This window comes from Neovison vison, chromosome 11, assembly GCF_020171115.1.
Source record: "Neovison vison isolate M4711 chromosome 11, ASM_NN_V1, whole genome shotgun sequence".
Classification (NCBI taxonomy): domain Eukaryota; kingdom Metazoa; phylum Chordata; class Mammalia; order Carnivora; family Mustelidae; genus Neogale; species Neogale vison.
Genome location: NC_058101.1, coordinates 112398696 through 112424289, shown reverse-complemented (window position 1 = coordinate 112424289; position 25594 = coordinate 112398696). Strand labels below are relative to the sequence as shown.

The 25594-nt window shown below is 36.8% G+C and overlaps 1 protein-coding gene across 3 annotated transcripts in view; it reads left to right on the top strand.

Moving 5' to 3' along the window:
* BMPR1B (bone morphogenetic protein receptor type 1B) overlaps positions 1-25594 on the top strand; it is a 109017-nt gene that overhangs the window by 10484 nt on the left and 72939 nt on the right. The window contains exons 2-3 of one of the 3 annotated variants that reach the window (XM_044224458.1): positions 12722-12851; positions 17752-17856. The exons of 1 other annotated variant lie outside the window; for it this stretch is intronic. In XM_044224458.1, coding sequence (XP_044080393.1) covers positions 17832-17856 — 25 coding nt within the window. In that variant the 5' untranslated portion in view covers positions 12722-12851; positions 17752-17831. Of the gene's footprint in view, positions 1-12721; positions 12852-17751; positions 17857-25594 lie in introns of those variants that run through there. One more of the 3 variants, XM_044224459.1, reaches the window with a different exon arrangement.

Below are 25594 nucleotides of genomic sequence, written 5' to 3'. Positions count from 1 at the left end.
CAACAATCCAAAGTAAGTGAGAGCCCCTTGATATTATCCCTCATTGTAAGTTTTATTTTTCTTTTATAGAACATATCATGACTTATCATTATACATGTCACTTTCCTCTTGGAAGTTCAGTTTCTTAGAGGAAAAGCTATGCCCATTTTATTTATTGCTGTATCCCCAGTGCATATAGAGAAGACTACCTCCCTAGCCATACTCATTAGCCTGCGTTCCCTCTTATTCCAAGACATTTTTTGCTTAGTTCTGTAGGGTTAACTGATAAATGTTTCACTGCCTCTTACTTCTAATTTTTTTGGAGAGAGAATTTGATTGGCTGATGACCCTTATGGTAATTGTACTTAACCCAGCTGGGATGTGTACAGTAACTCAGTACCAAGATGGCCACCCAACAACAGACACCCTGGGCAGAAGTTTTTAGGAAGCAGTTTTGGATTAGATTGACAATCAGAAAGCTCTGATGTAGTTGCCATTGTCATTTGTAATAGTGACATGAATATTTCTAGTGCTTTTTTGTTTATAAATGAATTCCTCCTGGCTGCTGAGTTATTTATTAGCTGTATGAGTAGGAAAATTATACAAAACACTCTAATATTTTTATATGAATTTTGGTATCCAAAAAATGTTACTACCAAAAATAATGGTACTATATTTCTGTAGTTTCTACAGAATTATTTTAGCAGTAAATGAAATGGTATGACTTTTTTTTTTCTCTATAAAGAAGATGCTATCTAGAAAATTCAAGATACCAAATTGGTGGCAAAAATTATATGTAAAACAAGTAGTGCAACCACTTGGAAGACTAGTTCTGTTAGATTATTGCATATAATTTTCACTCCTTAATTAAAAAGGTAGTTGTAAACCTTACATGGCACAAAGAACCTTTTGTAAATTTTGCGTTATGATCCCTAAACAGGCTGCAAGTTTTAGGTGAGCAGTATACATTTTTCATTTGTTCAGATTCTGGGAATTGCATATCTGAAACTATGCTTTTGATCCCTTCTGGAGTCTGGCGGAAAATTGATATAGCTATCTAATTCATGAGATTTTTAAAAACCTCATGAGTACATGCAGAAAACTGGTTTTGGCTCATAGTTTTTCAGTACACATAGTTCATAGTATCCTGTAGTACACAACGTCTCATATTCATCTTAGTATCTTTACAATTTTAAGGGGAGCCTTACATATAAGGAAACAGTGACTTACATCACTTTTGCATCATCTGTGGCACTTCTGTGTTGTGGGAATTGCATTGATGAGATACCAACGAAGTGTGAAGCAATTTAGCATAACAAGAGGTCTTTTTTTTTTTCTTCCTGGCCTTTTATGTTTACCTTCAGATATGAGCTATGCCAAGGCCAATAGCAGTAGAGCCTCAGAAAATCTGAGGCCAGGTTTGTTTTGCAAACTCTGCAGGAAATTATCCTTCTGTTACTATGTTTATAGAAATATTCATGATCAAACTAGGTATTTGCTAAAGTGTTTAGCTTTATTTTGATTTCTCTCTAAAGGAAAACTAAGACAGTATATTTCTCAAAAATGAAAAAAAAATAGTAACTTGCCATTTATAATTGCCCACCATTTTAATGATTAGGTACTTTATTATGGGGCTAAATCCCAACCAAGTGTTTGTCTCGGTTCAAGTTAATATGCTCAATTGAGTATTGTTTTCACATTCCATTACAAAATACTTTTATGTTTCTATTTTTTAAAAAGTTAATATTATAAAAGTAATACACTATATTTACTTTTGAACCATCAGCTCATTTGAGGGAGGGCATGTGCAGGAGCTCATTGGCAGAATACTTGAGTGGCTCTCCGAGTTTAACGCGGGCTCTGAAATCCGCCCAAGCTATTGAGACCGGGGCAGTGGTCTGGAAACAACAACAACAGAGCGTTCCGGGTGACATGGTAACAGCAGAACGGCGGGGGATGGGGGGGTGTCACTTAACTGAGGCTGCTAAACAAATTGCCTTTTTACCTCTACATATATACGTAGCCACACACATGTGTTTCTTATATGGATGTTTTTGCAGGATTATTACAGTTTATTGAAATCAGAGAATATCACTAAATATTTCCTACCTAATTTCCTAGGCCCTGAGTGAAAATGTGTTCAAATTGGGGAGTGGGTCTAAAGGAAGAAGGATGCTCGTGCTCAATCATGTGATTTCACAGACACATGACATTCTCTCAGTGGGCATTTCTGGAGATGGCGTGTGGTGTGGATTTTGTGAATGTACACTAACCGTTTATCTGTAACATGCATTCTAGCAGCTATTATGCATATTATTAATCTTCCCCACTTAACCTCTTGCATTGAAAAATATAATTTTCCGTCTTTTTTTGTTCCAGACTTCATGACAAACATCTTGCAAATTAGATTTTTGTATATTTCATCTCTTTCTTATGCTCAATTTAATCTATCAAAGCCACACATTGTAGAAGACATCTGGTATTGAGCTTAAGCAGCTGGGTTTCATTTGCAGAGGTTTTGAGCAAATTCTGGTGCTTGCCAACAATAATATAGCAGTTGGCCAATGTGTTTTCTCTGTGGCAGCTTGGTGCAGTGTGGTACAAGGGACCTGAATTCAGAATCAGGTGATGTTCCGCCTCTCTCGGGCATGACTGGAGGGTTTCCGCAGGTGTTTCGGAGAGCGCCCGCTGGAGGCCGCTCAGTGGCTCTTGAGGATGAACCCGTGAGCAATGTTCAGTCATCCATCTGAGAAACAAGGAGTCTGCAGTTTTCCTTACAGGGTGGTTCACCATACTGCCTACATCAGAATCACGGAGTCATTTTTGAGATGCAGCTCCTTCCACCCTATCCCAGATCTATTAAGCCAAATATCTCAGAAATGAGCCCAGAAAGCTGCAGTTGATGAAGCTACCTCAAGGGGTCCGGGAAACACTGGATTGGAGTTAACAAATTTCAGTTCATTCTTTACCTACAGACAGAACCTCTAAACTCCCTTTTCTGACCAGAAGAAGAACCTATTTTAGTAATGTGTATTGGAAAGGAATTGTCAGAATTTGTTTCAAAAATGGCTTAACCACATATCCAGTGTAACTGTTCTTTCAGGAAATGTTATATTACTGGGACCTGTTGTTTAATCAAGCAGTTGTTCTAGCACTAGTAAAATTGTGCTCCTAATGATGAAGGGATATCAAGTCTTAACTTACTTGGAATGCTCCAGAAGGATTTCTGGGAGAGGGAAACAGAAATGAGACTCCCAAATTTCTGGTTTCTTTCTCAGATGCATTAATTAATTTCTTTCTCCAAAAAAGTCACTGGACACATGGTAGGTTCCTGGAAATCGTTTCAGAGTGTGGTCACTCCTGAGCCCTGTACGCACCTCCAGTTACATTCAGCATGTTATTCCCAATTAAGATAGTTGGTCTTTTGGCCATATAGAGGTCTGGGGGGCTTTTCTGAACACAAACTGAGTTATAACTCTCTCCTTTGCTTCTGCTGAAAAAGTTCCATACCAGAATTCTTACGATCATAGTTTAGTGTTCTTCTTTTGCTGGTTCTTAGTTCAGAATTGAGGTGTCCAGACAAACACTTCTGAGTTCCAGGGCTGTATGGAAACAGCCAGGGAATGTGTGGTTGGTGTGAGGATTGCCTCTTTGGAAGCTAATAGGTAGTGACTGTCTACTGTTAGAATGTCATTAACTGGAAATGTACTTTTTACCTTATCTTGCTTTGGAAATTAGCACTCAAGATAGTCACTTTAGAGAGCTCCTGCCTTCTCTCAGGGACTTGATTTAAAATAAACACACACACACACACTCTCTCTCACTTAACGTAGGCGAGCAACAGCTCGGCAAATATAACATTGAAAGAGGGTAAGAGAAGGGGCAATCTGAATGCTTCAGATTGTCTCATTCCATGATCCATGTCATGCATGGGCTACATCTGCAGCTTTTTAAAGTTTCTGGAGGAAGCTCAGCCGTGCAGCTGTCTCTAATGTACTGTGAACCTTGAAAAGGAATTTCCTTTCATGTAAGAACGGAAGTAGTTTGTGTGTGGGATGATGGAGCCGAGGGTTTCCTTTAACAGAAAATAAAGTGCCATTATATAAACAAACATCTGCCCAATCTAAAGTAAACCCAGCAGAAATATATGTTACAGGCCCCTACATTTTAAAAAGACCTTGTTCATTTTAACGCCCTTCTTGTGTTTTCCCATTTTCACAACTTAGGGCAGTGAGGCACGCAGTCGTCAGATTACTTTTCGAAAGTCTGTCACTTCTAGATCCAGAACCAGAACTTGGGTTTCCAGGTGTAGTTCGTGTTCTTTTGGGAACAACATTTAAATTTGATGTCTAAATTTACTATTCAGACTGAATGTTTAGAAGGTTGAAATGAAGCCTTTGCCAGATGAACATTTTATTTAAGAAATAGATTATAAAAATACATACTCCCCCCACCATGAGTATTTCAGAGTATGGATAAAACTCAGAACCAAAGACCTCCGCTTTAGTTTTCCTATTTATTGAAATACATGCTAATATGTAAAAGATACTCGATATTCAACCACTTTTCGAATGTCCTAACTTTGTGCTTATGGAACTGCAAATTATCCACAGTTCTGAGCCACCATACCTTGTCGTCTGAGGTAAGAAGACAAAGTTAGGAAGAAGTTTGAGTTACTTTTTAGAAAAAAAATTTGTATCCTGCATTGAAGAATGGGGCATCCTTTTCTTATTCTTCTTCCCAAGATTTCTGGCAAATGTTAAGCTAGAGATTACTTGTAAACTATCCTGAGTAGCTGTTAGTGCAAACAAGAAATGTGATCTGCAGCTTTACACCTTGAGAGTGAGGGCTAACACTTCTACAGATTTATTTCTTAATGCTAAAATTACAAGGTCATTGTTCCTTCCCATTGTAAGATGTCATTTGTACTGGGATCCTTTAGATTTACACATTTTGTTTTATGGTTTTGGACTGTTGTTGTAGAATGTTTTAGAATAATTGATGAGCTGTCTTTACCAGGTAAAATTTCTGTGGTGTTTATCTTAATTTTTCTACCTCTCCACTGACTGTTTCTTCAGTAATTGAGAATCCAGACTGGGTTTGGTTTTTTTTTTTTTTTCAAATGGAATGAAACTATTTGGTCATTTGTCCTGTAGCTTGGTTTGGATTCCTGTATTTGCTACATAAGGGGTTTTAAAGATCTGCTGAGGATTTCATATCACGTATTTGTACTTTCAAGATACTTGAGCAAAACTACCCTCCAAAAGTTCTATAATATTAGTTCTTAGTCTAGATTCTTTGTTTCTTATTCCCATGGCTTTCAGTGAATCATTACTATATTATATAAAAAATCATAAGAATTGTTTAGGGGTGGGCGCCCGGGTGGCTCAGTGGGTTAAAGCCTCTGCCTTCAGCTCGGGTCATGATTCCAGGGTCCTGGGATTGAGCCCCACATCGGGCTCTCTGCTCTGCTGGGAGCCTGCTTCCTCCTCTCTCTCTTTGCCTGCCTCTCTGCCTACTTGTGATCTCTGTCAAATAAATAAATAAAATCTTTAAAAAAAAAAAAAAGAATTGTTTAGGGGTAAAGAAGAAAGCAGCATTCTTACAGTCTAATAGTCACTGATATACTTCATTTGCGATCTTATAATTCACAAATTCAAGGATACAGTTGTCAGCATTTTTATTCAATTTGTGAAATGTCTGCTAGTTATAGTCAATTGGCAAAATAATTGACAGTCTGAGATTACCAAGATTTGGCAATGATGCAGATAAATGGGAACTCTTATCACTATTAGTTGGAACATAGTTTTGATCATATTGAGGAATGAAATATCATCTATTGATCTAGAGAATAATTATATAGAAATATTCATAAGATTAAGCAATAGTTTAAGCTGTGGCACCAAAATTATGGGACAATAAAAAATAATAAAATTGATCTCACTAATTAAAAAATCATGCTTCCAAGCACACAATCAAGAAAATGAAAAAATAAGCCTACAGAAAGAGAGAATACATTTGCAAATCATGTATCTGATAATGAACTTGTGTCCAGATTATATGAAGAGCTCTTACAAATTAATAGGAAAAAGATTATTAGCCCCATTTAAAAATGGGCAAGGATCTGGACAGATTTTTCCCCAAAGAATATATATAAGTGATCAATAATCACATGAAAAGAAGCTAAATATTATTAGGTATAGGTGAAATTCAATTCAAAATGCCATGAGATTCTACTTCCACTCAGATGGTTGTAACCAAAAAGATAATAACAGGTATCAAGGATGTGGAGAATTTGGAACCCTCATACACTACTTCTGGGATATAAAATGGTGCAGTCACTTTGTAAAACAGTTGGGCATTTCCTCAAAAGGTTAATCATTTAGTTACCTTGTCACCCAGAAATTTCACTCCTGGATACATATCCTAAATGAAATGAGAAACTAGTGCCCACAAGAAAGTTGTATGCAGATGTTCATAACAACATTATTCATAATAGCTAAAAAGTGAAAACAACCCAGCTGTCCATTAGTTGATGAATGGATAGACTGTTGTTTATCTGTATAACAATATTATTGAGCAGTGAAAAGAAGTGGAAAAGAAATGGAGAACTGATATATGCTGTGACATGAATAAACTTGGAAAACATTATACTAAATGAAAGAAGCCAGAAACAAAGACCATATATTGTATTGTTCCATTTCTAACAAAAGTCAAGAATAGGTAATGCTAGATAGCTGGAAAGCAAATTAGTAACCATAAGTTGCCTGGGTGGGAGACTGGGGTCAAGAATGGGGAGTGACTGCTAATGGGTATGGTGCTTACCTTGGGGGTAATGAAAATGTTCTAAAATGAGACTGTGATATGGTTGTACAACTTTGTACGTATACTAAAAAGCATTTCCCAGAACATGTTACATGGGTGAATTTTTTGGTATGTAGATTATATTTCTATAAAGCTCCTTCATAGGGGTGATAAGTAGCAAAATTGAGAGAGTGGGAATAAGGAAGAAGGGGCTCATTTGGCTTTATAATATTTTATTCTGTGGTGATAAAAAACCTGTTAAGATTTTATAAAAATTAGTTTTAAGAACCCAGTAGTCTCTGACTTTTTTTGTATATTTGTGGAATTTTATATGACAAAAAAGATAACTAGAAACAAAATTAAGTACATATCTACTCCACCCCCTTTTAAGTAGAAAGTGTAATGGATTTTCCTTTTCTCTGGTAATTAAAGACCTTGACTCCAGAGAATACTTTCTACAAATGAAATGTTGTAGTAGGGCTCCTATACTGACTGTTGTTTGCTTTTCCTGGTGTCAATTATAATAATATATTATCTCTGAAATCTGAATTTTAGTGAGACAGTTTTGCCATTTTATTAGTAGGTTTATGAGAAAAATTCCTTGTGATTAAGAAGTACTGTTCATTCTGGTTAAAATAAGATCATATTTCCTTTGCTAAAAATGTAGCAGAGTAGCCCACCTGCAACCCTGTTTACTCAATTAGGGGAAAAACTTATCTTCTTGGGACAGCTGCTGTTCATAATTCTGAGTCTAGGTCTTGTGGGAATCTCTTAGTTCGCTTATGAGCCTTTATCATGAACTTTCCCTACGTAGATTAAAAGATTGGCTTGGGGGAAAGAGAACATGCCTATAGTCCAGGAGGGCTCATGCCTATATCAGAGGTGCCCATTCCTTTTCTACTTGTTAACGTAGCAGAAATGTCTTTCCGGTCATGGGGTTAGAGTGGTTGGGAAATTGCCCACACTGACAAGCCCTTCTCAGATAGGAGGAGCTCATAGTCATAACAAAAACATTTTCCCAGAATATTGTTTCATGCTTCTCCCACTCAGGGCCATGACCATCATGAGGGGGGGGAAACGACCTCTGGGCCTTGAGGTTTGTGCATCAGAGTCTGAATAACAAGTGATGCTGAAGCTGATTCAGGGTAAGTTGGACTATAGTTGGGGCAGCATTTAAATACAGTTGAAATGCAGTTGCCCTGTAGAGTACAGGTTAAGTAAGAGTTCTTTCTTTTAACTTCAGAGCCCATGAATATAAGAACATTTGGAACAGTTTAAACAAAAATCAAAGGATGTAAATTTTATGTGGGGGTGTGGCCATTAGTACACAAAAACTAGATTTTTGCTGGATAGTGGTTTTCACATTGTGGTCCCTGCCTCAGCATTACATGGGAACCTATTGGAAATGTAAATTTTGGGGTCCTATCCCAGCTGGATGAATAAAAATGCTCAGGGGATGGGTCCAGACATCTGTGTTTCAACAAGCCCTCCAGATTATATTGATGTGTGGCTAAAGTTTGAGAACCACTGGACTACATTATGTTGCTGGTGAGTAAACTTGAACTTTATCCCACATGCAGTGGAAATTTGTGGATGATCTCTGAACAGAGTTATGGAATGACGAGTGTTTTAGTTAGATAGTAAAGTCTTCTGCCTTGCTTTTTTAGTTATGGACTTCGGGAAGCAAACAGAGACTTTTAGAAGGGAGGTGGATGGGGGGGGATGGGTGAGCCTAGTGATGGATAGGATTGCATGGAGCACTGGGTGTTACCTGCGAATAATGAATCACAGAACACTGCATCAAAAACTAATGATGTGGGGCACCTGAGTGGCTTAGTGGGTTAAGCCTCTGCCTTCGGCTCGGGTCATGATCTCAGGGTCCTGGGATCGAGCCCCGCATTGGGCTCTCTGCTCAGCAGGGAGCCTGCTTCCCTCTCTCTCTGCCTGCCTCTCTGTCTACTTGTGATGTCTCTCTGTCAAATAAATAAATAAATAAATCTAAAAGAAAAAAATAATGATGTGCTGTATGGTAACTAACATAACACAATTTTTAAAAAAGGAATTTTAGTTTAGAAAGTATAAAAATGCCACAATTTTGGTGATCTCATTTAATTCACATATCTCAGAAGGGTATATTAGTTTGTACTTTCTTGTAACTTAATATGAGAGTTGTTTAATGACTTAATAGGACTTCAGAAGTTTCAGACAAGTGATTTTTATTCACTGGAAATTATAGAATGATGCTTTCTTTTGTATGCCATTCTATTCCCTAAACTTAGAACATATTACAGATTTAATAAGACCTAGGTGTACTCTTAAATCCTGAAGATATTATCCAAATAATTTCAGAAAATTGCTGAGGGCATTCCCTGGGTCACTTTACTGTGTAATTCTTTCCCAAGTATGTTTTGCATTTTAAGTGTTTTCATTTTTCCTCTTAATCTCATTATGTATCAGTAACACATGATGTGTTGGCATCTTCTGGAATAACACATTTGTTCCAAGTGAGAAGGACTAGGTTTAGAAAATCTAGTTGGCCAAGGTTACCGGATAGAAACTTATATTGAATCTAAAACTAATGTGCTCACATTTTCCATCAGAATTAAAATGGAATGAAGCCAAGAAGTTACTATTAGAAGTTTGCTGGTCTCTGTTTTGTATGAATAGTATTAGCTAAATATATCATTTAGTCCTGTACATAATAGACATGTTGAAAAAGTTCTTTTACCTATAAGTCTGCAGACTTGGGGCCAACTGCATAAATCAGATTATATTATACCTCTCCTTAAGAGTCATTAAAATTTAAGATTCTCTAGAAAAATTTTCTTTTACTTCCACATGGTCTTATTTTTGTTTAAATGGCAAATTGGTATTAAAATGCAGTAGGTATTTCTACTCTTTAGCAACCTAATCCTATAATATATCTTAGAACATATTAAACTTAGGTCCTGTCCAGGATTTGGAGGGAAAAAGCAGCAGCCTTTTCTGATAGGAATCAGAAAAATTGAATTTTATTGTTGACCCACTACTAAATACTGATATGACTTTGGGCATAATTTTCATTGTCTCAGAAGATGAGATGGTATATTAAAATATTGAAATAGTTAATATGGAAAGATGGTTTGAGGCATGGATATTGTAGCTAAATATAAATAAATATAGAGTGACTTGGAGAAGTCATTAATTTATACCTTCATTTATCATACTTTTATTGTACACTTAGTATCTTCCAGTATTGTCATGTGCTCTATGAGCTCAAGGAAAATATTCCCTGGTCACATTCTGGAGGGGAGGCAGACAAATACAATGAATACTTTGGGAACAAATAGATGTCTATTTGACTGAAAGGAGGTAACAACTAAGTTGACAACTAAAGGTTAATAGGGAATTATCTGGGCAAATAAAGGAAGTGAAGAGATTCCACACAGAGGGAACCAATGTGACCAAAATCTCAGAGAGACCGAGGAGGGCTTGGGGTAACCAGAGGATGGCCGAGTTTAGCGTTCACTACTGAATTGGAGGTGAGGGGTAGTGAGTGGCTAATTCGAGACTGTAAGCAGGGGACAGAAGATGTGGGGGTATGTGGACCCAGCTCAGGAAGCATATATATTCTTCCAGTGGATTGTGTAGATCCATGACTGGCTTTGAAAGAGGAGTTAACATAATCATATTTCCCATTGTCTTCCCTTTCAGTTAATGGCAGTTCCATCCTTTTAATCTATTAGGAAAAGACCTTTGGTATTATCCTTAACTTTTCATTATCTCTTGTGTAAAACATACAGTGCATCTGACCGTTACTTTAATAATGTCTCTCTTGTGCATCCCTGTGTACCACTTCAGAATCCTCTTGCAACTGTGGGCGGCCAAACCTGACCAATGGGGGACAGGAGCTGAAGGAGAAGTACCTCATCATTCCCCAGGATGGATAAGCTGAAACTCATGTCATAATACTTTTAGTGTGGGTGAACTAGATAACTCATTCTCAAATCGCCATTTTTTCCCCTCTCTATTCCTTAGCCCGGGTCTTGTACTCCTCTTTCCTGGGATGACATTCCCAAGTAAACTACCTCTGAGCACACAGTTGTCCTAGGTGCTACCTTTCTGGGAGACTAAGGTCATGGCAGTACCCTCAAAATGTATCTTCAGCCAGACCATTTCCTGTCACCTCTACCACTACCAGCCATCAAACCAGAGTTAGTGCTTGTCTCAACAAGAAAACAGCAGTTTTTTAACTGGCTTGGTACTTTTATTTTGGCCCTCCATAATCTTTTTTCAGGACAGTGAGTGAGTGTTTTATCCAGCAAGACCCTCTAGGATCTGCCCCCACTTCCTTTCTGACCTCATTTCCTACTAGTGTTCCTGGTGCAGGATAAGCTGGTACCTCCTGTTCCTTAAGGATTCCAGCTGCCCTTCCAGCTCAGAGCTCTTGCTTGCTCTGTCCTTTCTTTAGAGCACTCTCCCACCTCATAGCTCCCTCCCTTCTCAAAAATTACTTCCTCAGTGAAGACATTCTGACCATCCACTTTAAAGTAACAGCCACTCCTAGCATATTCTGTCCGCCTTCTGTGCTTTGTTTCTCACCACAGCACCTAGCATAATTAATATGCTTTCAGGCTTATTTTGCTTACTCTCTCTTTCCATCTGGTAACTATAAGCTTTGTTGGGGCAGGAAGTTGTGTCTGTTTCTTTCCACTGTTCCATCCTTGGGCCCACCACAGAGCCTTGGTACCCAGTAGGTGCTCAATAAATAACTATTGTGTTAAGCAAGTGAATGAATGAATATTTTAGAAAGTAGAAGTATTTTAGAAAAATGTAAAGATGGTTGAAGGAAGATAGGTCTAGAGAACAGAGATTAGGAGCTTATGGCAGGCAACCAAGTAAGAAATGATGAGGGCTGCATTTGTCATCTTTTAAGGGCATCAGTGGAGAGTTAAGAAAAGATGACAGAAAAATTAGAAGAGTAGGATGATTGTGTTGTGGATGGATTGTATATGACGGATAAGAGAGAGGGAGGCCTCTACGCAGCGTCTCGGGTTTTGGTTTTGGCAGTGGGAGGATGGTGGCCTCATCAGAGTCATCAGAGAGGTGCTGAAGGTGGAGCAGACTTAGGGAGGTGATAGGATGTAGAGGCTTCAGGAAAGAGGAAGGAGAACTTCATATTTAAATATGTTGAGTTTGGTGTACCAGCAAGACTGCTTAGCATGAAATGTTAGAGACCCAAGAGTCCTTTGACTGGGTAGGACTGGAGTTCAGAAAAGGGTACTTAGGGATTAACTAGAGCTAATAAGGGAGTTGTAACTTGAGGTAGTACGTTCACAAAAATCAAACAAGGAAAACGCATTTATTACTCTGCGTTCCTATATAAGCAGAGGAGTTCTTAACCAAGGTCACTATTTCTTTCCTTGATTATTTTAGAAAAAAATGAGAATGAAAAAACCTTGAAAAAAATAAAAAAAGTCATCTCCTTGATTCATTTTTATTGGCACATTTTGAAAGAATGAAAAGGGCATTTATCTTAGGATGAAGTGTCTGAGTACCTCTGGAGTAAAAAGAATTTACCTTGAGCTTGTCCTGGCCAGCCTCAAACTCCGTATTTTACTTTCACAGCCATCTTCTTTTATTGAAAACATGTTGAAGTACTTTTTTCCCCCTTTACTCACCGGAAATGAGTAAGTTCTTTAGTAAAATATCCAGAATGCATGTAATAAAAAATGTCTAGATGTTTCAAGTAAGATTTCTGGTATATGTTTGTCTGTTTAGTAATACAAATTTTATGTGGGTATGTTCTTCACCAACATTTTTCATGTATTTTGAAACTTAGATTTTTGCCAATAGCTTTTATACCTCTGGTGCTTTTTATTACCTTATTTAGTAGAGAGTTGAGCGTTTGGAACTGGTCTTCAACCTAGAAGTTTATTAAACAATTTGATTTCCCAAGGGGCCAACACTACTGGAAAAGATTGCTATATACAAATCTGTAGGCCAGTGGGGATGAGAAAGATACTGCCCAAGGAAATTTACAGAAATGAAAACAAAATCACATCTGCTCTGTGATCATCTTATAGTTGGTGAGTACACCTTAGTTTTGGACAAAAATCTTGTTATTTGAATTGAATCCTTGCTATTTAATCTCATGTTGACACTTTACATTACAATAATAAGATGTTAAAGATCTCATAGTCTTAGCTTGATTGGATACTCCCCAGGGCACAGAGACATTAGGGGCTACAGTGCCTAAATTGCTATCAGTAGAGCATAGATTCTGAATACTTACATGAGATTTCAGCTGTGTTGCTGACAGTGAAATTATAATTCTTCATTAGCTGGAAGAAATTCTAAGAACCACAATTCGAGGACCTAGAGACTTCATGTTTAATTAAAAGAACCTTTCATATTTACTTACAAGAAGCCTGGGTATTGACGGAAACTGTGAAAATGAACAAAAACTGTATTAGCGTTCTTTGTAGCACCAGAACCAAGTCTCAAGATGTGAGTTGGAAGCTGGAGACCCAGGAGAACCAGTGGTGTAGTTCCCACTGGAAAGCTGGGCAAGCTTGAGACCTCAAAAGACCTGATGTTTCACTTTGAGTTTGCTTGCAGAAAAAACCTGCCTCAGCTTGAAGGCAGGAAGAACTCTCTTATTTGGAAGAGAGTGCACTCTTTTGTCCTATTTAGGTGTTCAGCTGATGAGGTGAGGCTCATTCGCATTAGAAAGGCCAATCTGCTTCACACAGTCTGTCAGTGTAAATGCTAAGCTCATCCCAAAATATCCTCATGGAAATACTGGAATAATGGTTGACCAGATATCTTAAATTTAACTATCTTAATATTAACTTAAAATTAACTATCACAATAATTTATATTAAATCTATTCAAATTCACTTAATCAATAAACATTTTAAACATAGCTTTGTAGATTCAGCGTAAGTTAAGACACTTTGAGAATCTAAAATAGAAGACAGGGGGCAGGTAACCCTTAGTAAGACCAAAATAAAGTATTATAAAATCAAGAAAAAAAAAACCTACAAGTTTTTGGAGTGTTTACATTCTTTCCCAAGACATTTTTCATGTATATTGAAGCAAACTACATGGGACTAAAATTGAATTTCTTATTCTGAATTTTAAATTATTAAATAGACATTAAGAAAAGTATATACTTATTTTTTCTCTTTTATTCCTTTTTTATTTGTTTATGTCAAAATATATACTCGTGAAGTTGGTAGTATAATTATAAAGTAATGAATCAATATAAACTTACTCTGTTAAAAACCTTATCTTGTAGATAGCACAAAAAAAATTCTTTAGCATTTTTTTTTGTCCCCAAGTTGCATTATTTTATTCTTATATCACAATTGTGAGCTATTTTGTGCTATGTCTTTCTGAATTCAGGCAGTATACAGTGTTTCCGTTTACTGGACATGATAGGTTAACAAAGTTTAGATTTTATTTTTTTATTTGAAAAAGCAAGGAGCATCCTTATAAACACAATTATTTAGCCACAGAGTATAGCTTTTTATATTCTTATGAGTATGTAAGGACCGCCTTTATCCCTCCTGGACCCAGTCCCATCCAGATTTCAGGGAGTGAGAAATACAAGGCAATGACTATTTTAAGAATCGATAAGTGTCTAGTTTTCCCAACACAATTTATTGAAGAGACTGTCTTTTTAAGAATGAAACTCAACCATTCTTTTACACCATACATAAAGATAAACTCAAAATTGATAAAAGACCTCAACGTGAGGCAGGAATCTGTCAAAATCCTAGAGGAGGGACGCCTGGGTGGCGCAGTTGGTTGGACGACTGCCTTCGGCTCAGGGCGTGATCCTGGAGTCCCAGGATCGAGTCCCACATCAGGCTCCCAGCTCCATGGGGAGTCTGCTTCAGTCTCTGACCTTCTCCTCGCTCATGCTCTTTCTCACTGTCTCTCTCTCAAAATAAATAAATAAAATCTTAAAAAAAAAAAAAATTAAAAAAAAAAAAATTAAAAAAATCCTAGAGGAGAACATAGGCAGTAACCTCTTCCACGTGGGCCACAGCAACTTCTTTCAAGACATGTCTCCAAAGGCAAAGGAAACAAAAGCCAAAATGAACTGTTGGGACTTCATCAAGATCAAAAGCTTCTGCAGAGCAAAGGAAACAGTTAACAAAGTAAAGAGGCAACCCATGGAATGGGAGAAGATATTCGCAAATGACAGTACAAAGTGCTGATATCCAAGATCTATAAAGAACTCCTCTGAGTCAACACACACAAGACAAATAATCATGTCAAAAAATGGGCAGAAGACATGAACAGACACTTCTCCAAAGAAGACATACAAATGGCTAATAGACACATGAAAAAAATGTTCATCATCATTAGCCATCAGGGAGATTCGAATCAAAATGGCATCGAAATACCACCTTACACCAGTTAGAATGGCCAAAACTAGTAAGACAGGAAACAACAGGTGTTGGAAAGGATGCGGAGAAAGGGGAACCCTTTTACACTGTTGGTGGGAATGCAAGTTGGTGCAGCCACTTTGGAGAACAGTGTGGAGATTCCTCAAAAAATTAAAAATAGAGCTACCCTATGACCCTGCAATTGTACTACTGGGTATTTACCCCAAAGATACAGATGCAGTGAAAAGAGGAGCCATCTCTACCCCAGTGTTCATAGCAGCAATAGCCACAATTGCCAAACTGTGGAAAGAGCCAAGATGCCCTTCAACAGAGGAATGGATAAAGAAGATAATGGTCCATATATACAATGGGAGTATTATGCGTCCATCAGAAAGGATGAATACCCAACTTTTTTTTATCAACATGGACGGAACTGGAGGAGATTATGCCGAGTGAAATAAGTCAGAGAAAGTCAATCATATGGTTTCACATACTTGTGGAGCATAAGGAATAACATGGAAAAGGAAAAGAAAAGTGAATTGGGGTAAATCGGAGGGGGAGACAAAGCATGAGAGACTGTGTGGACTCTGAAAAACAACTGAGGGTTTTGGAGGGGAGGAGGTAGGGGGATGGGTGAGTCTGAGGGCAAGCATTGCATGGAGCCCTGGGTGTGGTGCATAAACAATGAATCTTGGAATGCTGAAAAGATAAAAAAAAAAAAAATCTGTAAGTGTATTTGGCTTATTTAGACACTTTAGAGTCAAATACAAAACAAAAATCTGATTGTTTTTAAATTTTAAAGTTAAGAAAAACCTTTAAATGATTTAATAATTCTGAATTTGGCTCATGTTGGAAATTATAGAACTAGGGACTCCATTAAGAAAACATTCTAATTTTCTCGACATCAATGTCTTATTTTCTCCAAATGTGACTGGTGTAGTCTCTTATTTATAGTTACAAGATTAATGACAAGGTAGCTCCTTTTATAATGCATAGACTTTATAGACATAGCTTTATAGAAAGCTATATGTTTATCTTTCTTGGTTGAGGATGTAAAAGAAATGCTAAGAGAAAAAGGGAAAAATTGTTGCTGTACATCTGGAAATAGCAAACATTATTTATTCTTTTATAGGTAATTTTTTAGCCTGCTTTAGTAAGAATCAGATGTGGCGGGTTTTGGAGAGATTTGTTCTCGTGAGTTAATATTTGACTTGCCAGGCCTTCTGTATTTGCCGAGCTGACCTTGGGAACACTGGTCTTGCCTTGATACCTGGTGGTCATCTCCTTACTTTGGCACCTAGGAAATATTTGAGGCTGTGGCTTCATCAGGAAGAAGCTATTTGTGTGATAATATTCCCTGACTGCTGTGTAGGATTGGTGTAAAATACAGGACTTTGGCAGTGCTTTCTTTGAAGACTCAAATCTAATGTGAAAACCTCCCCCCCCCTTTTTTTTTAATGAAGAAGGTTTGTGGCACTTTCATAATAGCTGGGCCTGCCCTGTTGATTTAGATCAAAATCATTTCCTCCCATCATCATAACCATTTTACTGTTCAGTGGTGCAGAAGGCAGCGTGAAGAGTTGGTGAAATGTTTTGGATCATTCAGAAGTAGATGAAAGATAAAAATGGAAATATCTCCAACAGAGGTGATACTCTGGAGAACTTCTTAGAAGAGCAAAAATAAAAGTATCCAAATATCTCTACACTAAGAATTTTTTTTTTAAAGTTTTCCAATGATGTGAACAATTCAGATAAACATCTAAGACAAAACCAAAAGTTTATAAATCCGCTTAGACTTTCTGCATGTGTATTCCATTTTGAAGTCTTAGCTATTTTCTCTTTTAGCTTTTCGGGAAAGGAAACACAAATTCTCTTGATGTTTAATGAATATTTATGAAATCCTCTGACAATTAAGGACTCATTAACATTTCACTTTAAAAGAAAAGAGTTAAAAACACTTTTAAGGCCAAAGCAGAATGTGGTAGCAAGGAGAAACTCCCATCTCTCTTTCATTGTTGTGAACTGTCAGGTCAGAAACACTGCAAATGAATGCAGATTTTTTAAAGAAAGGATTCTAGGTAGTAATTTGAAAATAATAGACATGTTTTATTTTTACACAATGACTTTCATTTGTATTGACTTTTGTCTTAGTGAGTAATTTTTGGCTTGTTTTCTGAAGATACTCAGAAACCCTGCTTTTATATGTCAAATAATGTGTAGATCAGATTTTGGAGTCAGACTTTTTTGTGTTTAAATTTCAGTTTCAACTCTTTCTAGCTTTATGACCTCCAGCAAGTTCTCAGTGCCTCAGTGTCTACATTGCAGTTTGGGGAGGGGAGAGTGGTGTTATAGGACTCATTAGCTTGTTAGACAAAGCACCTGAGTTAATGCATGAAAAACACTTAAAATTGTGTGTGCGGGCACACACAATTTGAGAAATCTTTCCTTTCAATTTACACTACTTTGGCCCTTGTTTTAGGGCCTTGGGGAAGGTCTTTGTTTCCTCAGGCTGAGGTGCTGCAAGAATAGTTAGTGAATTAATCCTCACTTCTGATGGGTAGCACTCAACTTTCTTTTTTCATTTCAGATTTTCTCCATTCTTCATTCCCAGCACCCCAAGGCTTTGTGTCCGGCCATTTGTAGCTACCTTGGACTGCAGCTATTCTCATGGTCCAAGTACAATCCACAGAAAGTAAGAATGCCTAAATATGCATTTACTCACTTTCAAAAGCACAGTCTTTTATGAATGAGAAATTGCTAAAGTCAATTTTTTGACTTTTTAAAAAAGATTTTAGTTATTTATTTGACAAAGAGATTGCAAGTAGGCCGAGAGGCAGACAGAGAAAGAGAGAGAGACAGGGAAGCAGACTCCCTGCTGAGCAGAGAGCCTGATGCAAGGCTCCATTCCAGGACCCTGAAATCATGACTTGAGCAGAAGGCAGAGGCTTGACCTACTGAGCCACCCAGATGCCCCCCAGTCAACAAGGTTTTTGAAGCAAGAGCGGTTACACCATTTTTGCTGTCATTCCTTATAAATCATTGTTATTTGGTAGTATGGAAATAAAGAAATACATGGGCTAGAAATCAAATGGGGGCCTAGAAAGTTACATGTGGCTCATCATTATTTTAAATCTGAAATAGAAGTATGTGTTGGGATGAGCAGAGAAGTCCTAAAGCATCAGTCCACACCTGTCTCTTTCTGGGAGGCTTCACACTTAACAGATGTCAGCAGTGACCTGGAAGCCAAACCTTGGTAATTCTGCTGATAAATATATTCCTCTAAAGAACATCCCACTTATTCTTAAGTAATTTGCCATCCTGCTTTGCTTACTATAGGTCATAAGTTTAAATTTGTCTTTGTGAAGTGCTGAGTTGCTGTTATTTAACTCAGAATTTATCTTTAAGTCAAGCCTCATAAATTTAATAATAATTAGTCATAGTTACCGCTGGAATTTTTACTGCTTTCACCATCTGCTCCTCTCAGTATATGCAAGGTGTTAGATCTATTTCACAATAACTGAGTAAACTTTTACTTCTAATAATTACTTTCTACTGGAGAAGTGATTGATATATTTATGGTTTTTGAGAATATGATGGGAATCTTCTCTGACTTATTCTTCAGTTTTCTAGATGTATCATAGGGAGGTTTCATTTCTACTGGTTATATGTGCATGATACAGTATTGGTGATGACCCTGATATTAGATTATAATCCATTTACCATTCAGTGACTATTGTGTACTTGGGTATTTACTCCTAGTTTTGATGTTGTTGAATTTGTCTTTATTATTCTTAGCCATCCAATCCTCATTTTGGAGTATAAACTCTTTAGCTTAGAGAGCTAAAGAGAGGGCACAGTTAATTATTTCTGTATTTTCCAAGGAGGCTTGGAAATGGAATGGAATGCAAAAATGGAAATGTTCAGTGAATAGGCTTATCTCTTTCCAAGAGTTCTATACCTTAATTTCTAACCCTCATTTCATTGTATAAGTAGTAAAGTTTCAGGATGAACCGGTGCTCTGCGTGGAGGGATGAGCTTATTTTGTGTTCTGCAGGAATCCTTTCTGACTGTATTAACAATATACTCTAGAAAGTGCTTATAGTCAGCTTGTCTTTTAGTCCATTATTATAATGGTTATATTTGCTTGTATAAATTACTTTGAAAAGTTATAAAGTAAGTAATATAGTTCTTTAAAAATAAGATTTTATACTTAAAAACTTTGTTTTGAAGTTTTGTGAAAGCTAAAATCAGAGTTGGATGAAAAAATGTGCCCATTAGCATCAAATAATGAAATTCTTGGTCATGAATTTCAGCTAATAATACAGAAATTGTTCACATTTATATGGGGCAAATTCTGCTTAAGGAATTGTTGTAACCATTTTACATATATGCATGAACAAATACTGTTATTATCCTCATTTGACAAATGAAAAATGGAGATTCTTGGAGGTAAATTGGCTGAGGTCACACAACTAATCTTTCAAATTAATAGTTAACGGAGTGACTTATAAGTAAATTATACTACTTACTAGTAATACTTGATAGGCTGGAATATACATGCAACTAACTCTTACTTTAGTTAGAGTAACATATACAACATAGTGAATCTCCATGGAAACATCAGAAAAAGAAGCATGTGTCTCGGATTAGGCAATGTGACGTAGATGGTGAAGGAGAGAGACACCGTTAGAGGCTGAAAGAATATTATGAACAAAGGCATGGGAGTATGAAGAACATGGTGAACACAGAGTAAGGTGTGGATAGGGAGTAGATGATGAGAGGTGATAAGGGTGGGAAGAGGGATGGGGCCAGTTCATGAAGAGCCTTGAATGCCTTCCCAAGAACTTTAGAAACATTAGAGCTTTTGCGTACTTGGTTTTAGCTTTTTCGTTTTGCGAGTTCATGCATGTGTGTTGTTATTTTTAGAAGGCAGAAGTGCAAATAATAGATTACAGAAGTGGGAGAGAGATCAGAGAGTACTATAGTAGTACTAATTAGGGGCAGGGATTAAGGAGATAGAAAGGAGGGGCTCCAGCCAGTAGCTCATATTCTGCCCAAAGGGAACATGGTAGACTGTCCTGTCCTTGCTGTTGGGGGAAAAGAAATCAAAGCTACTCACACCTGCTGATGGTGATGATAAGTAATCTTCCTTCTCCTTTTTATTATTATTATTAATACTGTTTTTATTGAGTGATTTGGTAAAAGCAGTTAAGTGGAGTAGTGAAAGTCTCATCTTGGCCTTAAGATCTCAGTTCTGATCCTCAGTCATTTAAAAATGGGAATAATTGCACCTGCCTTGCTGGTCTCTGATAAGAATTGTATGAAACAATTGGTAAGTATTTGATAAATAGTACTTGTATTTCCTTCATTTGCTAGTCATTTCAGGCATTATTTATTTCTGTGCAGAATACAAAGCCCATGGCGATAGCCTTTGTAGACAGTAAAGTGTTAACTGGCAAGCCGTTTTCTACAATTTTTAGATTGTCTTTATACATTTTAAAGTGAGTGTTTGTATTATATATATGTTCTCTTAGCTCTTTTCTTATTAAAAACCAGGAAATTAGAGTCCTACAAAGTTATATTATTGGCTTTACATGATTATATATCAGTGGAAGAGCTGAGAGAAATGATTACATGTAGGCCAGTTTTAAAACTTCGGTAACACTTTATGTGGATGTTATAGAATGCACGTGTGTATAATTTCTGCATCTGACACACACATATATGTTCATGTAAGTATCTAGTGAAGTTTAAGATGTTATAGGGATATGAAATATCATTAGAGAGTAATAGGTAGTATTACCTAGCAGTTAGCAGTAACATGTAAAGTGAATTGCATATGGCATACAAGGCATGCTGTGTTATTATGCTGTGTTAAAGATACATTTATGGAAAGTGCTTTGAAGGCAAAGTTGATATGACATACTAAACAGCCCTAAATATGAATAAGTAATATTGATATATTTCACGTGATGCGGTGTTCTGTAGCATCGTTTCCTTTAACAGTATCACATTTCCTTATCAGTACTAGCAGGAGCCATGATAATGAAATTTCCACATGTGTTTTCTTCTGAATAGTGAAATCATTTTCTGTAATAAATGAGAAAGTGGCTAATATTGACCAAGAATTGGAAATATGAATTAGTATCAGTATTTATGGTAGTCCCTGGTAAGTGATGAATGCCAGTAGCTCATTTATCATGCTCTAGAAAATAGATTTGTGTGTGTCTATTTCTTAACTAGAGTGTGTCTTTAAATTGGTGGTGGATTCTGGTAGTGGCTTTATACCTTCTGTAGTGGAGTGAAAGGTGTGTGCTTTTCTGTGTTACAAACACCAGAGTGTTTACTGTCAAGTTTGAAGCCTGGATTTCCGTAAAATGAAGCAAACTAGCATTTATTGGGCATTTACTCTGTTTCAGTCACTGGGCCTTTTGTGCTACGTGCTTTATGTAGTACCATTTAAACTTAGCAACAGCCATGTGAAAGTAGACTTTTTCATGCCGTTTTCAAGATGGAGAAATGGAGGTCTACAGAAACTAACGTATTTGCCCAGAGGCATACAGCTTATTAGTGGAACTGGGCATTGATCCAGCCATGTACTCTCTTCTGTAAGTGCTGTCCGGTTTACGCTGGGATTAGAGACATCGTTCAGAACCGTCCTCTCAAATCTATGTTCCAGTGTTATACTCTTCTTTAACCTAAAGTAAAATTTAGTTGAATTGACTCTGTCAAAGTCTTGTGTTTGAGTTTGAAAATTTTATGGCTAGGGAGCAAAAAGAGTGTCAGAAAAATTCAGCTAAATTTTTGTTTTCAATTTTATTTTGTCTTTTTTTAAAAGATTTTATTTATTTATTTATTTGAGAGATAGTGAGCAAGAGAGCGGGCATGAGCTGGAGGAGGGGCAGAGGGAGAAGCAGATTCCCTGCTGAGCAGGATGCAGGGCTTGATGCGGTACTCAATCCCAGGACACCGGGATCATGATCTGAGCAGAAGGCAGACGCTAAACCGACTGAGCCATCCAGGTGCCCCTGTTTTTAATTTTAAAAAGGGGAGATTTTACCAAGTAACAGTCATAGTTAGAACACACACACAGTTGAGATAACATATCATAATATATGTGAAATATTTGTGTTAATCTATTCTCTCAGATGATCCTTGCAGCTTCCAGGATAGAGGAGTTGTTCTACACACCTGGTTTATTTTTTTATTGCATGTGTTCGAGGACCCTCATGCTATACTAGGAGGTGAGGATATTGTGGTTAACCGATGAGATGTCATTCTTATTCTTACGTACTGTGTATCTATCCTAAATATTTCATCAGAATGTGAAATAATACACCTTTAAGACCTCGTATTGGAAAGATACCTTCAGAGTTTCTCCATAGAGTATTTGTAGGTAGGGGGAAAATGTTCTGCTAAGGGTGTCCCTTCTTCAAGACCTTTACATGATACAAAATCTCTGACTTTTCTTGATTTAGAATTGGCTGTTTTCTGCAGCATGGAGGAAAAACTGATTGATGTTTGGAAATCATGACTTTAAGTGAGTTAAAGTCAAGACATAAACAAATGTAGTGAAAGTTAGAGAAAAGCTTGTCTCCCGGTATTCAGCCTTTCGGTGTTCAGATATGAAAAAGAAAACCAACCAACCAACAAACAAAACACACAGCAGAAACAGAAAAGACTGCCTGTGACAGCTGACAACCCCAAACCAAAGCACACAAACAAAAATCAACCAACTAATTAGTGCCACATTTGGAAAACTCTTTTTCTCTTTTTAATTACTTTTCTGAGAATGTGAGCTTTCTGTATCTGTTTGTTTTACTCTCCTATTAATGAATCGTTTCTTCTGAAAGCTTTTCAACATTTCATAACTGGCAGCATCTAAGTGGTGTTAGGTCAGCTAAGGTTCTGTACGTTAATTATGCCATTTAGAGACCAATTAAGAGCATTAAAGCATATATTTACGTTAGTAATTGCCTTCACAGTCATTTGGTATACATAATACCTTTGTGAACAATATAGTGTTTCCAAGTGAAAATTTCTTCTAGAGTTCAAAAGAGTTTAATGTTTTCTTAACTTTTTCTTTTAAAAATCATCTTAAACTCCTTTTTCTTCCACCATCCTTAAAATCTCCTAACTTATCTTAAACTATGTGTAGTTTTCTATCTCAATTCTGATGTCCAATAGTTGGTCATCCCCTGTGGGAGTTCTCAAAGTATGATTTGCAAGCATAATAATATGTGTATACATAATAATGATGTATTTACAATGATAATACAAAAGAGATAGTGGCAAAATCTTAGCACAAATCAACACAGAGCCCCAAACTGTATTCTTTTTTTTTTTAAAAATTTATTTATTTTACAGAGATCACAAGTAGGCAGAGAGAGAGAGAGAGAGAGAGGAGGAAGCAGGCTCCCTGCTTGAGCAGAGAGCCCCATGCGGGGCTCGATCCCAGGACCCTGAGATCATGACCTGAGCCGAAGACAGAGGCTTTAACCCACTGAGCCACCCAGGCGCCCCCCCAAACTGTATTCTTAAATTCTTCACTGCCATGTACTCACAGTAAAACAAGCCACCAAACCATTCAGCCACTGAAACACCAAACCCGCCAACCAAATAAACAGTCACTCAACCAACCAAACACCAAACAAAGAAAGCTAGCTTCATCTAATAATATCCTGAATGAAGTAGTAAAGATTTTTAATTTTATTAAATTCCAACATCTGAGTCAATGTCTTTTTACTATTGGGTGACAGAATGTGGAGCATATGTAATGCAATTATTCAGCATACTGAAGATTAGTGGTTACTTTGAGACTTTTTTCACGAAACACAACTTTTACTAGAAAGAATGACAAACTATGGTTTTTTAGGTGTATTTACAGACATATCCTCAAAAATGAATGAAGTGAGCCCGTTACTTCAAGGAAAACAAATGACAGTATTTATTCCAAATGATAAAACTCAAACTTACAAAGAAAAATTAGGATTTTGCAAAGCCTGTATCTACAGAACTGATCTGCCTAGCTGAGTCAATCAGTTTTTTTTTTTCAACCAGTGCCCATGTTTCATATTCATGTATGTGTAAAAAATCCATTCAAACTATCCACTAGACAGTAGATTGTAATTTATCAGAATATGAAAATTTCATCAATAGGGTTTCAGATTCCACATTGCATCTGACTTTTAGGAGACTCCTACCTGTCCACTTTTTGTAAAGTATCAAAGATTAACCACTATTATCTAAGACTCTTAAAATATATGTCCTTTCCCAGCTATGTATTTGTGGCCACATTTTCTTCATGTATGTCAGCCACAACAACATACTGTGATTGATTTAATGCAGAAGCAGATATCCAATTTATTCTATAAAGTTAAACATTAAAGAGATTTGAAAAAAATATAAAACTGCTCCACTTTGCTCAGTGTTTAAAAAATATGTTAAAATGGGATTCATTAACGAAATTTTTTAAACTGAAGTGTAGTGAAGTGTAGTTAACACACAATGTTATGTTAAAGTGTACAACAAGGTGATTCCACAACCATGTGTTTTACGCTATACTCACCACAAGTGGGGCTACCCTGTGCCACCATGTGACATTGTTCGCATACCATTGACTATAATCCCTATGCTGTACATTTCATCACCATGACTTATTCATTCTATACCTGAAAATCTGTACCTTCCCTTCCCTTTCACCATTTTTTCCCATCCCCACCCCCTCCTCTCTAGCAACCATCAGTTCTCCATATTTATGGGTCTATTTCTACTTTTAAAAATGTGTTCATTTGTTCTTTAGATTCCACTTACAAGTGAAAACATATGGTATTTGTCTTCCTCTGTCCGACTTACATTACTTAGCGTATTACTGCCTTGGTCCCTCCATGTCACAAATAGGAAGTTCTCATTCTTTTTTTGATGAATATTTCATTATATGTACACACACACCACATCTTTTTCATCCATTCATCAATTAATGGACACTTAGGTTGCTTACATATCTTGACTCCTGTAAAATAAAATGGGTTCATTATTATTAAATGAATTATACATTTTTTAAAATTATTCACTTTTGATTTCTAATGCAGTAAATACTGACAACTTTAATTGCACAAACAAAAATTTGGTGCCTTTGATAATTTAATAATGGAAATGGTCCTGAGAACAAGACATTTGAAAACTGCTCTCTGGAGGAGTTCTTGCTCTTAAACAGAAACCAGAACTTATCTCTTACATTGATATGTTTCTCACTTATTTGTTTTCAGGTGGGTCATCTCTCTCAGCTCTAAGTTTCTCATTTATAAAATGAGCATTTTTTTTTCTTTTTTTTTTTTTAAAGATTTTATTTATTTATTTGACAGAGAGAAACCACAAGTAGTCGGAGAGGCAGGCAGAGAGAGAGAGAGGGAAGCAGGCTCCCTGCTGAG